The 16,640-nt window shown below is 41.3% G+C and overlaps 1 protein-coding gene across 2 annotated transcripts in view; it reads right to left on the minus strand.

The window, feature by feature from the left end:
* The window catches only part of ASL (argininosuccinate lyase), a 54,288-nt gene that overhangs the window by 23,155 nt on the left and 14,493 nt on the right, over window positions 1-16,640 (minus strand). For both annotated transcript variants that reach the window (XM_075264901.1, XM_075264900.1), the window contains exons 2-6: window positions 14,707-14,753; window positions 8,830-9,024; window positions 7,129-7,212; window positions 3,186-3,242; window positions 2,440-2,537 (exon numbers count right to left, since the gene is read on the minus strand). In XM_075264901.1, the coding sequence (XP_075121002.1) occupies window positions 2,440-2,537; window positions 3,186-3,242; window positions 7,129-7,212; window positions 8,830-9,024; window positions 14,707-14,718 (446 nt within the window). In that variant the 5' untranslated portion in view covers window positions 14,719-14,753. The remainder of the gene's footprint in view (window positions 1-2,439; window positions 2,538-3,185; window positions 3,243-7,128; window positions 7,213-8,829; window positions 9,025-14,706; window positions 14,754-16,640) is intronic.

Here is a 16,640-nt window from a genome sequence, read left to right on the forward strand (position 1 = left end):
TACATAAAGCATAGGCAAAGCAAATTCAGATTCTCTTTTATAGCTCATGCTATACGAATGTGGTTAGCAACAAGAGCTGTAATTTTTCGTGAATCCATATAAGAAATCAATCATAGCGAATGATACTGTATACTGATAGCACCTCTAGTCTTATTCCAAACATCAATCATATATGTTCTATATTGGAACACATACATAACATCACTTGAGAATTGGCTTCCACTTATGTTCCACTTAATCAATAATTAGACCTTAGTAGGAAATATCTCTATAGCGTTGATAAAATATGGTCAAGATGGCTGGAGATGTCTGAGACCACTACTTGATTGTTCAACTTGAACTTGGTGTTCAAGTACTTATGGGTGGGGGGCAGGAAGGGGGTGGGATGGTATGAATAGTGTGTGACTGGATGTTATTGTTGTTATTTCTTGATACTGCAGTGACTGTTTCTAGGTTCTTTATATTTCTACCTGTTCTTTAATTTTTGGACCTTTGCGCATATACTTTGAGTTGAGTACCCTGTTGTCTTCCTATATCTACTGCGCTACTGTAGTTGTTCTTATTTTAAGACTGTTGAAAAGCATAAATAAAACTTTTAAATAAAATTCCTAGTAGAGCATGCATATATGGGCTTTAGCACTTTACACACCAAAAGGTGGCCTGCAAAACCAGTCTGCCTAAGGAGACATTGTAACCTTTCTGACTTTCTATCCACACGAGACGCTATGTCATTTGGAGAATCTTTTTGCTAGTCATATAACACAATCACTATGCCATCATGGACAGTCCAGGTGTAGAAGAAGAACAGGATTAATATTTTGTTTTTCAATAAATCAATGGACCTGTGATCTCCTCTCCCTACCTCCTCCTTCAGACTGGTCTGTAATACTTTGTTGACTGAATGTGTTGCTTATTCTTAAATGCATAACTCACTCTCAACATCTGCCGTAATAGGGCAGCTGCTCAGTAGGTGAGCAGCAGCCATAGCTGCCAGCGTTTTGCTGTATTATACTCTGTTGTGTTTTACAACAGAGAACTGGCAGCAAAGTCTATGAACATTGAGGGCATTAAACTGATTCCCCCAAGGCTTTGACCGAGGCGCCATTTTCCTGTGGATTGCCAACCCTAGGAGTGAGATCTGGAGTTGGCGATCCATTACTATGTCAGCTGGGCTAGTCTCCTATTCATTTCTATTGAAAGCTGCTCCATACAGTCTGTAATTGAAAGGCCATCTAATTGAAATACTTTGCATTAGTCTTCAGACCCCCCTGGTGTTCAAGAATACTAGGGAGTGTAATAATTACAGTACAAAAAAAAAGTAAAAAATAAATAAAAATAAAAAAAATCACTCCCCTTTTCCTAAAACGCATTTAAAAGTACAATAAAAAGTACAACACATACACATTAGTTATCTCTGTGTCCAAAAACAAATGGTCTACTAACCTAACTATATATTTCTGTATGGTGAACGATATAGCGGGAAAAAAAAAATCAAAAGCACTGCAAAGCTGCATGTACAACTCTACAAAAACCTACAAGAAATTCACGTAAACGCAGTTTTTCACCCATTCCACCTCATTCTGAATTTTTTCTGCATTCCCAGTACACTGCACAGAATAATAAATAGTACCATTACAAAGTATAATTTGTTCTGCAAATATTAAGCCCCCATACGGCACTGTGAACTGAAAAATTAAAAAGTTCTGGGATAGGAAGGCAGGGAGTCAATAATGAAAATCGAAAATTGCCTGTGGTGGAAAGGGGTTAGGGATGTTAGTGTAGCAGCAGGCGGTGTCACATACAGTGGAGGATAATTTGTATTATATTTCATGCTGTTTTGTTATGTATGTTGATTGTTATCTATTGTGTGGAGATTCTCAGTCTGCACTGTGTCCTAGTACATCGCAAGATTGTATTTGACAACTGATTGTTAATAAAGAATTTTCAATCAAAAAGTTGAATACTAAAAGGGAGTGAATGATTCACGAATACAGTAACTGGTTAGAAGGTTACATTCACTTGCTTATATAATCTACCTTTCTGACAGACTAGACAATACATTTTTGTTTCATGGAACTGCTATTGAGGGACAATTCTAAACACTAAATATTCTAAAGAATAAGGGTAATACATACTGATATATTACTAAGTTTAGTTAACTGCACAATAAATCAGAACATTGTTCACATTCAGCCCAGAAAGCCCCAGTAACATGCTTGTTCATGTGTACCCTATATCTATAGGAGAAGAATGAGAAATGGCTACCATAAAGCTCTAGAGCTCCTCATCACCAACAAGAACAAAAGAGGAGATTAGGAAAATATCCAACAAGGCTGTCCACATTTCCCTTGTTTGTTGTAGCCCGTGTACATTAGATTGCCAGCATTTTGGCTACCCCCAAATTCAAGTGTCGGTAGAACCTTCTCAATATTCACTTACATAGCTGCCCTGTCAACCATAGTCCGGATAAGACGAGTTAAATGCAGGTATAGAACAGAGCAGGAATCTCGCAGCCATAACCTCATGTCAGTCACCACCTACAATTAGAAAAAGAAATCAAAATATTCTGTAACATAGGGGCAGATTTATTAAACTGTTTATTAATCTACTGCTAAAACAATCTGTGATAATTTAAACAAATGTGTCAGAATGTATAAAATACTACCAGTGTTTCTCCGAAAATAAGACAGTGTCTTATATCATTTTCTTTCTACAAAAAAATGGCTAGGGCTTATTTTCAGGATAGGTCTTATTTTGGATAGGTCTTATTTTTAAGGCACCGGAGCAAATCAGAATCTTTTCTGATTCGCTTTTGACGAATCCTATAAAATGGTTAGGGTTAGTAACTCGGAAGATATACTCAGGAGGCAGGACTCTGGAGAGGGAACAAGTGAGCGGATTTTGCCCTGTCGTGGTAGGAGGGAGCAGGGCACATATCCTGGATGGTTGGGAACTACAGTATGCCTATTGTCTGTCTCTGTGAGGTCAGTGACGACAAGTGACATAATTTGTGCTGAAGGTACTAACTGTAACAAGGGCTTATTTTTGAGTAGGGCTTAGCGGTATATTTCAAGCCCACTCCAAAAACCTTACAAAATCAAACTAGGGCTTATTTTCGAGGTAGGGCTTATTTTTGGAGAAACAGGATAGGTACAAGAAATACCTTTCCACAAAACCATTGATACCTGATCATTTCTGCTTCGTCCAGTGTGAAGCTTTCCTGCAGGTTCTCCTATAAGTTCCTAGGCAAACAAAGATATGCACATATTATAGTCAAGTACAGAACAGGGCAGATTTACTAATGCTGATATTTAAACAGTGAATAATTTTAAAATGTGGCAGAATTATCACAAAGTCTGATGCTGGATCATAAATCTGGTGCAATTTTAGACTGTCTAGTCTAATTCTATACCACCTATAAGATGGCTAGCCAAGCACCAGAATTCTGACCCGCTTTTAGCATACATTGTCGCACGTTAAAGGGAGTCTACTATTTCCCCAGGCTTATTCACCTGTCACCACTGTGTTATAGAGCACATTACAGTTATAAAGAACATACCTTTGTTTTTTATTTCAGTTTGGTAGATTTGGAGGAAAAAAACCCTTTAATTTGATATGCAAATGAGATGGTTGGTGCACTGGGGGCGGGCCTTCAGCTCCATGGGCCACTACTCTTGCCCCTCAGACCCTGACATCTCCTACCTGGGTCACCCAGTGCAATGGGACAGGGAGAGATGATGATCCTGCCACTGCTATGGCATAACCCATCCTACTTGTGCAGGAGATGCAGTGTTCTGAGAATTGAAGGTCCAAGCACCAACTGTTATATTTACACACCACTTTAAAGTTGCTTTTCTCCAAATCTACAAATGTAACAAAGGTAAAAAGTTTATCATTGTAATGTGCTCTGTAATGTAGTGATAACAATTGAATATGGTTGGGGCACCACCACTTTTAGCAAGCCATGTCCCCTTCCTTATAAGCCACAGCTTTCTTTTCCGACAAGGCAAAAAACGATAATAAATGTGGTGCACAATATGTAGACCTCTATTGAGAGCAAATTAAATCAGAATTCTGGTGCATTTAGCTTAGTGAATGTGCCTAAATGTATTTGAGAATTAGCAACAGTGAAAAATCAAGAAAACAAGTATTATTTGTAAGCCGATGGCTGGTCAGATAATGGAGGGGGGTGTACATCTCACCCAGACTACTCAGGTGGATGAGATGAGAAAACTCCAGAAATGTTTGTTCTCAGCAGACTTTCGTCTGCTGAGCATTTTGGTAAATGCTCAGTATTGGGCTGGATTTTTAGGAATGGCAGGTAGGTTGGTAGTGGGACCTGTCATTCCACCCCCTCCAGTCCACACTTTGGGGATGCTCCAGCAGCTGCAGAGAGTCTCCTCGTCAAGGAGCCTTAAGAAGTCAGCTCCAGCAGCAACACTTTGGCAGAGCTTGGTTGGAGAGCAAACAGAGAGGTCATATTTTTGGAGCTGTGTCCTGAATGATTCTACTGGCTTTTGGATTTCTGTTATTCTAGGTGAGGTAACTAGAGATGAGCGAACAGTGTTCTATCGAACACATGTTCGATCGGATATCAGGGTGTTCGCCATGTTCGAATCGAATCGAACACCACGTGGTAAAGTGCGCCAAAATTCGATTCCCCTCCCACCTTCCCTGGCGCCTTTTTTGCACCAATAACAGCGCAGGGGAGGTGGGACAGGAACTACGACACTGGGGGCATTGAAAAAAATTGGAAAAAGTCATTGGCTGCCGAAATCAGGTGACCTCCATTTTAGACGAATAGTGGATTTCAAATCCGGGTCATATGAGAATGTGAACTTTGTGACTATGAGACAGGGATAGCTGTACAGGCAGGGATAGCTAGGGATAACCTTTATTTAGGGGGGAATGTTATTAAAAATAACTTTTTGGGGCTCTATCGGGTGTGTAATTGTGATTTTTGTGAGATAAACTTTTTCCCATAGGGATGCATTGGCCAGTGCTGATTGGCCGAATTCCGTACTCTGGCCAATCAGTGCTGGCCAATGCATTCTATTAGCTTGATGAAGCAGAGTGTGCACAAGGGTTCAAGCGCACCCTCGGCTCTGATGTAGCAGAGCCGAGGCTGCACAAGGGTTCAAGCGCACCCTCGGCTCTGATGTAGGAGAGCCGAGGGTGCACTTGAACCCTTGTGCACCCTCAGCTCTGCTACATCAGAGCCGAGGGTGCGCTTGAACCCTTGTGCACACTCTGCTTCATCAAGCTAATAGAATGCATTGGCCAGCGCTGATTGGCCAATGTATTCTATTAGCCTGATGAAGTAGAGCTGAATGTGTGTGCTAAGCACACACATTCAGCTCTACTTCATCGGGCTAATAGAATGCATTGGCCAGCGCTGATTGGCCAGAGTATGGAACTCGACCAATCAGCGCTGGCTCTGCTGGAGGAGGCGGAGTCTAAGATCGCTCCACACCAGTCTCCATTCAGGTCCGACCTTAGACTCCGCCTCCTCCGGCAGAGCCAGCGCTGATTGGCCGAAGGCTGGCCAATGCATTCCTATGCGAATGCAGAGACTTAGCAGTGCTGAGTCAGTTTTGCTCAACTACACATCTGATGCACACTCGGCACTGCTACATCAGATGTAGCAATCTGATGTAGCAGAGCCGAGGGTGCACTAGAACCCCTGTGCAAACTCAGTTCACGCTAATAGAATGCATTGGCCAGCGCTGATTGGCCAATGCATTCTATTAGCCCGATGAAGTAGAGCTGAATGTGTGTGCTAAGCACACACATTCAGCACTGCTTCATCAAGCCAATACAATGCATTAGCCAGTGCTGATTGGCCAGAGTACGGAATTCGGCCAATCAGCGCTGGCCAATGCATTCTATTAGCCCGATGAAGTAGAGCTGAATGTGTGTGCTAAGCACACACATTCAGCACTGCTTCATCACGCCAATACAATGCATTAGCCAGTGCTGATTGGCCAGAGTACGGAATTCGGCCAATCAGCGCTGGCTCTGCCGGAGGAGGCGGAGTCTAAGGTCGGACCTGAATGGAGACTGGTGTGGAGCGATCTTAGACTCCGCCTCCTCCAGCAGAGCCAGCGCTGATTGGCCGAATTCCGTACTCTGGCCAATCAGCACTGGCTAATGCATTGTATTGGCTTGATGAAGCAGTGCTGAATGTGTGTGCTTAGCACACACATTCAGCTCTACTTCATCGGGCTAATAGAATGCATTGGCCAATCAGCGCTGGCCAATGCATTCTATTAGCGTGAACTGAGTTTGCACAGGGGTTCTAGTGCACCCTCGGCTCTGCTACATCAGATTGCTACATCTGATGTAGCAGTGCCGAGTGTGCATCAGATGTGTAGTTGAGCAAAACTGACTCAGCACTGCTAAGTCTGCATTCGCATAGGAATGCATTGGCCAGCCTTCGGCCAATCAGCGCTGGCTCTGCCGGAGGAGGCGGAGTCTAAGGTCGGACCTGAATGGAGACTGGTGTGGAGCTATCTTAGACTCCGCCTCCTCCAGCAGAGCCAGCGCTGATTGGTCGAGTTCCGTACTCTGGCCAATCAGCACTGGCCAATGCATTTCTATGGGGAAAAGTTAGCTTGCGAAAATCGCAAACTGACAGGGATTTCCATGAAATAAAGTGACTTTTATGCCCCCAGACATGCTTCCCCTGCTGTCCCAGTGTCATTCCAGGGTGTTGGTATCATTTCCTGGGGTGTCATAGTGGACTTGGTGACCCTCCAGACACGAATTTGGGTTTCCCCCTTAACGAGTTTATGTTCCCCATAGACTATAATGGGGTTCGAAACCCATTCGAACACTCGAACAGTGAGCGGCTGTTCGAATCGAATTTCGAACCTCGAACATTTTAGTGTTCGCTCATCTCTAGAGGTAACCTATTCTATGTTTAGTTAGAGCCTAGCCGGGCAGGTATTTATTTTTGTATTGTTTCCTTTTGTTTCTCTACTACCTTTTTGAGTGAAAATAATCTCTACTTTTGTTTTGGACTAAAAGAAACTGGACTTGTGTGTCTATGCCACCCCACCTTGCAACTCCAGACCCTGACATATTCTATGTGTATGCTAAAATATATTTGTAGCGAACAAGTTTTACCTTGAGCCGGCGCTCATTGGCAGTGTGTATATCCTCATCTGCTTTAGTAAGGACGAAAGTGCCTTGAGCCCATTCTGCATGGATCTGGGAGAAAACAAACAATTGCTTTAATAATGATGGATGATCTGTGCCAATGTAGAACACAATTCCTTATCTTTTGTATCAAAGCTTCGCTGCTGTTTATTGGTCTTCCATGTTGACACAACTCAGTTACTATACAGCTAAATACCCAGCCTTGAGTGAAACAGGTAAAAGTTATTTCTGCAATTCACAACATTTGTGTATGTTCTAGAAAGAAAGATAGCATTCCATAAGTCTAACACATCTCTATGATAGCACAACTGGTACATTTAGGCACCAGGAGATAGGATGCAATTTATTCTATAAGCTATTTCTACTATCTTTGTTCTTTTACCCATTTGTTCTCTTTGTACTTTGGAATTTCCAACTCTCAATATCTTTAATTGGAATTTTATATAGAGAATCTGACATTTTTTCATGTTTCCGTGTGATTTACAATTTTAAATTATAACGTGTTTTATTTTTATATCTATATGAAATAGTTAGCTTCAGTAATTAAATTATATTAAAGCGATCAAAGAGGTTTTCAGGTAGTGTTACACTGAAAACCTATCCATATCTGACTTTCCACATCCCCACTGATCTGTTGATTGAAGGGGCCGCAGTGCTGGCTATCTGACCAAGAACAAACTGAATGTTTTCCCCGTGATTGTATGGGTTTCCATCCATACTCCAAAGACTTTAGATTGTGAAGCCCTTTATGAGGCAGTGACTGGCAATGTCTGTAAAGTGCTGCAAAAATATATTTGTGCCTTATAACAGAAATAAATAAGCTTTGTACTCTGTGCAGTTGCCCAGAATGGTACTGCAGCACATTCACTTTCATGGCAGCAGATCTGAAGTTCAATTCCGGGATACTGCACTCTGCTATCATTTCCAAGGCTCCTTCAGTGAGCTAATGGATAGGAGTGCCAGAAGTTGGACCCCCAACAATATGATAGTGATGACCTATATTGTAAAAAAAAAAAAACCACTTTAATAATGATACTATCAGATATTTTAAACACATGCTAAGCTCTCAACTGGATCATAGTCTTAGTTATAAACTGCTCCAAGACACACTCCTGGATCCACTAGAAGCACTTAATGGTGTTCAATGACTTCAAGTTACAACAATGTAGCTGTGGATTTATAGCTGTGCGTTCAGTACTATCCTTGGGGTAGGTCCTCAATTGCAGATCAGCAGAGTCAACTGTTTGAAGTGGTAGTGGAGCTCCCTGAGCGGTGCTTTTGTTTCACTGGCCATGTAACGTCACGTTGATCAGTCACATGGCCTGTTTACAGCTAGTCTTATTCAAGTAAGTGGGGTTGAGCTACAATACTAAGCAGAGCCACTATACCAATTTACAGGGCTGTGCTTGGTTCTCAGTGAAGAGGAAGCAGCGCTCACCCAAAATGCTGCATTCTCTTCGAACAGCTGATCAATGGGGATCCCCAGTGTTGGACACCATTGGTGCTTGAATAGACTCTATGTATAGGTCATCAATTAATATTCCTGGAAAACCGATTTCACACTACTATATAACATAACATAACATAGCAGTTTATGCAAACTTTCATCAGCTATTACTAATGACCAGCATACGTTCTGGTGAGGGCTAAATCATAGCAATTCAGTACCTGATCAAGACCAGTGACAATCTGCTCCACTTCAGATTTGCTCACGAGCCCTGCTTTTTCCAAGGCTTTCACATATGCTTGGCTTCCTCTGATGTCAGCTGACCACATCCTTTGGTCGTACGAAACTGAAGAATTGAACATTTCCATAATGGGGTCTATGCTGCCAACAAATCTCCCTCCCCATAGTTTATCACCCTGAAAAGCAAAAGAAAATAAATAAGTGAACAACAGGCTATGGTTGATCAACAAAGTGCAACATTGGGAGTTTGGCATATGCTCCTTTTAATACCCAAATTCTTCACTATTCCATACAGTGGATACTGATGAAAAGAAGCATATAATAAAAAAAAAAAGTTTCAAAAGAAACTTTATACTGCATTAACTACCAGTGGGGTGCACATCCCCTCCCCCACATACTTTTTCCACCTACTGGACGCATTCAGATGTAATGAGCAGACACGATTAAAGTATTCTGAGATGTCAAACTTCATTAACACACAGTATGAAAAGGGAAAAACAGAAGGGGGTACAATCCTTTTCTCTATCCCGAATTCCACGTAGCCAAGGCTTTATGAAAACTAAAGGAAACCACAAAAATGGTCCTTAGGAGATATTCTGTAAGATTTCTTTTCTTCTGATGACTGTATAGTCAGTATTGTCAAAAAGAAATCCTACCATATGATAGCGAATTAGTCATACAGTCTCCTGCTGGGTTTATTGTTGATGTTTTTTTCACAGCATTTTTCATGTAGTTTTTGCTGAGTTTTAATCTTCTCCTATTAAATACATAGGGATAAGACTTGCTGTTCCACAGCTAGAATGAACATGCCACTGTTATGAAAACGCATGCTTTTTTGCAACGAAGTTTTTCTACAACTTTTTTTCCTCACAATGAGTGTATGAAACTAAACAAAATCCCATTCATTTCCCACTAAACCTCTATTTTCAAAAAATGTCATTTTATTAGTAAACATGTTAAAATATAATAAAAGCAATGGCCCAATCGACAAAGTTGGCATAGTATTTTTAATGCAAAGTGAAAGCCGTAGAAACAAAATACAAAAAAATAATGAAAGAAATGGAGGCTTTTTTTTACATGGACCCTGCAAAAACGTCAATAAAAGCTAATAAAAAAATATATATACTGTATGTATCCCAAAATGGTGCGAAACAAAAGTACAACGCATCATGCCAAAAATAGCTATGTTGACAAATAATAAAGTTATGTCCTTAAAGGGTTAAAAATAATAATGATAAAAAAGTGTTTATTAATAATAACTGTAATTGTAATGTAGTATTATAATGTTGATAGGCACTGGGTAAAATAAGATGAAATATTAGGCTTATGAAAGGCACAATCTAAGGTACTGTTATACTTTTGCAATGTCAGCTATCAAAGACAGAATCTATTGCTAAAATTTGTACAACCTCAACCACAGCCAAAACATCATGTGCTATTGCAAAATTTTAGGGACATCTTTCTTTTTCATCTCAATTAAAAGCAGACAAAGAATAACAAAGTCGGACATGAAAGATCAAGTAACCATTACTTATTGTGTAAGACAGGTCATAGGACTAACTGGGCATCATGTGGTGTTATCCAGAACTGATAAGAGGTAATAGTCTCGGTGTCCAGAGAACAAATGACATATCCTGGACCTACAATCCTGTACCTAGCCAGGCAGACTGCTTTCACTAAAATTTGTGAAAGAATGGCTCATTCTAAAGAACTAACTGGGATTATAAGATGCCACCACTATAACAAGTCTGTCTGTGAAGTTTCTTCTCTCCTAGATATTCCAATTGTACGTGGTAATATAGGAAAGTCAAAGGTTTAGGAAACAGACATGAAGTAGTAGACCACGTAAAGTTACAGGGCAGGGTACCAAGCGCAGAACTACATTAATAAATTCCGCCTAAGACAGGGGTTTCTTATGTCAGTCTTCACCAATTTCCCTGTTGTCGCTAGATATGCCACAATTATTAAATGGCTCCTCCTCTTAATAACTTTAAGGTCCTATGTGCAGAACTGAAATCTCTATATTATATGGTAGAACTCATGCCAGCTTTCTAGCACGTGTTGTAGAAAACATCCCTGCCCTGCTTTGCTTCTTGCTATTCCCTGCTTATTGTCCCTAAAAGTGGCAAGCAGGGCACAGAACATCTGTTGGAATCGAGATATGCCATCAAGCACCTGAAATTCTCCAATCCTTTCATTAATAAATCTGACTAAAAACCACCATTGCTGTGAACTTTATTGCATGATCCATAAAGAGTCTTTCCTTGAATTACATATTGATGACCTATCTTTAAGATATAACAAATATAGGAGAACAGCACACCGTATATGTCGCTGCAGATTAGGACTCCATACAAATATCAGGGCTTGTGCACGTAAACAGTTGGTCCTGGACTTGTAGACCTGATCGTACAAAATTTCTCAAATAGAAAATGTTCAGCACCAAGTCCTGGTAAACTCTGATAAAATTTAACTTTTAATCTTTCATTAAAAAATGAATACACAGGTTAAGCAGCCACATGTAAATCTGCCACATGCAACTATTGAACCTGTGTATTCATTTTTTAATGGAAGATTAAAAGTTAAATTAAAATAAAATAAAATAAAAGACTGATTTTCAGTGACAAATTTTTCTCCTCTGATACTCTATGTAAGCTACTTCTCTGTAAGCAGCCCACTGATGCCAATTGCACCACGTCAGGAGAAACAAATTCCATTCTGACAACAACTCCGGCAATCAGTATAAAACTCTGAATCAACTTGTCTTCTAAAACCTGTAATATCTTTAAGTTCAAGAAAGGCATCCAGGCCCTCTTTGAACTTGCACAAAGAATCCACCATCACCACTTCCTGTGGCAGAGAGCTCCATAGCCTCAGAGGTCTTAGTCTTCATGTACACGATCCTGTGACTACAGTCTGCGGGTCAGTGAAAACGGCACGGATGACTCCAAATTGGTATCCGGGTGTCATACGTAGCCTTCACTGAGCCATCTGTTCTACTGAGTGAGCCGCAAATGCAAACAGGTATAGGACCTACTCCAGCATTTGTGGCTCTTAAATGCAACTCGAACACACAGCCGCAAATACTATGGCTGTGTATATGGGCTCTTACTTTTATTTTACTAAATTGTGCCTCTGTTCTTGGGGCCTTATAGTATAGCGTTTTATTGCTTCAGACAAAATGCGTAACCTTACATTTGTCTGCATTAAACTTCACTTGCCAAGTCTCTGCCCATGTTTCCAACTTTCCTTAGACTCTCTTGTAATATTCTAGTAAACTCCAAAATGGCCGCCGGCCGGCTCTTGTATTGAACTGCAAGAGCGGCCGGCCGGCAGCCATTTTTGGGTAGCCACTCTTGCAGTTCAATACAGGAGCCGGCCGGCGGCCATTTTGGGGTGGCCTCTCTATGCTCCTCTATAGAACTACAAGAGCAAGAGAAGCCAGAAGAGGCGGAGTTGCTGAAGAAGAAGGAGGCGGCGCAGGAAAGAGCTCTTGGGCAGCAATGGGGATGCGCTCATCGGCCTTTCAGCGCTGGGGCCCGCCCTCATTGCTGCGGAGAGCTCATTTGCATACCGGTTAAAACCGGTATTTCTACGGAACGGCGCCATGTCTAAAGGTAGGAGATGAATAGCCTTTCTTAAGGCTATTCCGACATGTTCATTAGAAAAAAAAGTAGTTTAATGGTAGAATCCCTTTAAAGTTCAGATTTTGGATAATGAAATGTCAGCAAGTATGGTCAAGGTTAGCAGTGTGGGGAGAAATGTAAAGGGTACTCATGTTGGGGTATGTGAATGAGGCATTCTAGAAGCCATGAATGAGAGGTAGGCATGCTGGCGTCCAGGAGGGTAACCATGCTGAGAACCAATATTTAAAGGACTACAATGCTGAGGACTACTAATGAGAGAAGGAGCCATGCTGGCAGCTAAAAATGAGGGGAACGTCATGCTGAGGACCAAAAATGATGGGGCTAACTTGAACTAGGAAATGTGTAATTCACCTAGGGATTAAGAAAGGTTGTATGTGTGGGTTGGAGTGAATTTTGCACACTGCCATGGCTATATTTTTTGTTAGTCCCAGTCCAGGCAGTCAATGTAATCCGCTGATAAAATACCAGATTTTGGAGGACTATACATGCTTGCTGACTCCATTAGACACTATAACCTTTACCTCCCTATATATAAACCCCTATAAAAATAAGAGAAAACAAGATAATATGCTCTAATATCAAACTTAGTACTTAGCCCAGGCAGAGGTGACAGCTTCAAATTCACACCTATGCAAACTACGGTTATTGCACAAATATATCAAAGACTTTATATTTTCATGATCTGTCTTAACAATTTTATCAAACCTTTGATCACTAATGTTAAACTTGTGCAAAAGTAGAAAACAGTGATGGGGATAAATTTCATACTTTCATGCATAAAGGTTAATGGTTTAATCCTAGGCATAAGGCAAATGCAGGTGTCCACACTCCTAACTTTTTCTTTCAGGTGGTTTATACGGATAAAGCAGAGTTTAAATTTTTAATAAAACTTATCAGTTTCAGTAATTTTACTTAAGGCGGGTTCACACCTGCGCCCAGTCTCCGTTTTGTGGGTTTGCGTCTTCTGCCCAAGAAACTGGACAGGAGACGGAAACCCCGGCAGTCAGTGTCCACCCGTGAGCGTCTTGTGCCTCTCCGTGGCGAAACAGTTTTTTTTAACCAGACACAAAGTCCTGCATGTCCGACTTTGTGTCTGGAAAAAAATAACGGTCTCGCCGCGGAAAGGTAGAAGATGCTCACGGGCGGACACTTTGCAAACCCATTCAACTGAATGGGTTTGAAAACTGACTGCTGTTTCCATCTCCTGTCCAGTTTCTTAGGCATAAGACGGAAACTTGCAAAGCAGAGACCGGGAGCGGGTGTGAACCCGCCCTACTCTGTAAGGTTATTTGTAGTCCTACTGCCTGATGTGACAACCCTGCATGAGGACCTTTCGCCAAGTGTCAGATGCCGATTGATCTGATATCATTAACCTGGAGCTGCAGGACTGGACCGCAGTAGGAGACACTGGGGACAGGTGAGTATAGATTTTTTTATTTTTATTTTTTCTTACCTTTCCTGGCTTACTTATCTAAAATAGGTTATTCTGCATAACCCCTTTAACAGCGGTAACTATTTAAATGGTTGTTTGCACAGTGTTTCAGAATGGGAATACAGAATTTAAGGGGTTGTCCCTGGAGGCCTCCCAGTAGATGTTGAGGAAGATAAGGTTTGGGCTGTTGGATTTCAGGGAGATAAACTTTCGCCTGGAGATATCAGACAGCACATTTCTCCCCTTCTCCGATTCAGAACATGTGCATGCTTGGCTAAGAGTAGGAGCAATAGGCTAAAAGTTTGGCAAACAGTTATCTAAAGTGTCAGCCTATGGCTAAAACAATGTTCACAGTACATTTTTTTTATGAATGGTGATAATTGATCAGTTTTATCCAATTTTTTTTTTTTTAATCCAATAATTGATCAGTTTTATCCAATTTGTGCCATAATTTTTTTTATAATGGGTATTTTTCTTGCTTGTCATGTTTGTTGCCTCATGTCAGCATTCCGATAAATTACATTTAACCAAAATTGCTTAGTGAGGTGATGGTGAGATCATCAATCTTTAACTTCCATATGTCATATTATGCAAGAATCATAGTTTTTAATTCCATAACAAAAGGATTACTATTTTACAATGTTGCTGTGATTGAAAAATGTATACTATGTTTAAAGACATCAGCCATTTTCATCCATCACTGAATGTACACCTAGCTGTTTGTTCAAAAAAACACTTGAAAGAATTTTCTCTCATTTCCAGACTAAAATATTTCATACCTCGGCTGCCATTTTGATAGGTTTCAGACCTTCAAGGAGTTAAGAGCCTAAAAAATTAAAAATGAAAAAGACTAAATACATTTTAACATAATACTAATAATATCATAATACATTTAACAACTTTTGAAAACAATAGTAAACTTCAAGTAGATTTTCTGAAATACTATTACCCACTGTAGTACAAAATAATGCGACAGCAAACAGTATCTGCTGTTAAAATGTAGCCACATACACATCTGCTCACACCATAAAGGAGGTAGGGATTAAGGGGGTTGCCAGGACCCATATTCATGTACTCTAAGTACAAAGGTAGACAAATCCTCTGCAGTAAACAGAAATATCTGCCAAGCTCATTGGAACATACACGTATTTTATGCCAACAACATGTTTGTAACACAGTCCACATATTTTGAAATAAGAACAGCATATGTTCAGTAAAAAACAACCCAAAATGTACACCAACGTACAAATTCCGCAGCGCATTAGAATTTACTCTTGCCAGCATCTTTCATTTACTTCTATGGAAGATAGCTGCACTAGTGAGGCCAGCCAGTTTGGACAGCAAGGACTTGGTGTTAACAGACAGTGGACCAACAATTGAGACCCTCCCCAATCATACATTGTCATGGGTCAAACCCCTTTAAAAACGTTCTGTACATTGCGAATGCTTCTAGTAGTGATCAATTCCACAGTAAGGCACAGTGTCCCCAAAAAGTGCACTGCTGTTTTATGAAGGGATGTTGTCCTAAAACTTAGTTATTAGAGATGAGCGAACACTAAAATGTTCGAGGTTCGAAATTCGATTCGAACAGCCGCTCAATGTTCGTGTGTTCGAACGGGTTTCGAACCCCATTATAGTCTATGGGGAACAGATACTTGTTAAGGGGGAAACCCAAATCCGTGTCTGGAGGGTCACCAAGTCCACTATGACACCCCAGGAAATGATGCCAACACCTCTGGAATGACACTGGGACAGCAGGGGAAGCATGTCTGGGGGCATCTAACACACCAAAGACCCTCTATTACCCCAACATCACAGCCTAACAACTACACACTTTACACACTCAATACCACCTCTCTGACAGTAGGAAAACACCTTGAAACATGTGTATTTGGCACTTGCAGTGAGGAGAGCTTGTCACCAGCAGTGAATTTGGCCCTTGTAGTAAGTTGAGGTTGGCACCAACATTTGTTTTGAAAATCAGGGTGGATTGAGCCTCTAACCAGCAGAGTTTGGGCAAATTCATGGTGGAGGGAGCCTCTAAACACCCCAGTTTGGGCAAATTCATGGTGGAGGGAGCCTCTAAAAACCCCAGTTTGGACCAATTCATGGTGGAGGGAGCCTCTAACCAGTACAGTTTGGGCAAATTCATGGTGGAGGGAGCCTCTAAAAAACCCAGTTTGGACCAATTCATGGTGGAGGGAGCCTCTAACCAGCCCAGTTTGGACCAATTAATGGTGGAGGGAGCCTCTAAACAGCCAAGTTAGGACCAATTCATGGTGGAGGGAGCCTCTAAAAAACCCAGTTTGGACCAATTCATGGTGGAGGGAGCCTCTAAAAAACCCAGTTTGGACCAATTCATGGTGGAGGGAGCCTCTAAACAGCCCAGTTTGGGCAAATTCATGGTGGAGGGAGCCTCTAACCAGCCCAGTTTGGACCAATTAATGGTGGAGGGAGCCTCTAAACAGCCAAGTTTTGGGAAATTCATGGTGGAGGGAGCCTCTAACCAGCCCAGTTTGGACCAATTCATGGTGGAGGGAGCCTCTAACCAGCCCAGTTTGGGCAAATTCATGGTGGAGGGAGCCTCTAAACAGCCCAGTTTGGACCAATTAATGGTGGAGGGAGCCTCTAACCAGCCCAGTTTGGACCAATTCATGGTGGAGGGAGCCTCTAACCAGCCCAGTTTGGGCAAATTCATGGTGGAGGGAGCCTC

The sequence above is a fragment of the Leptodactylus fuscus genome, chromosome 2, assembly GCF_031893055.1.
Source record: "Leptodactylus fuscus isolate aLepFus1 chromosome 2, aLepFus1.hap2, whole genome shotgun sequence".
NCBI classification, from domain to species: domain Eukaryota; kingdom Metazoa; phylum Chordata; class Amphibia; order Anura; family Leptodactylidae; genus Leptodactylus; species Leptodactylus fuscus.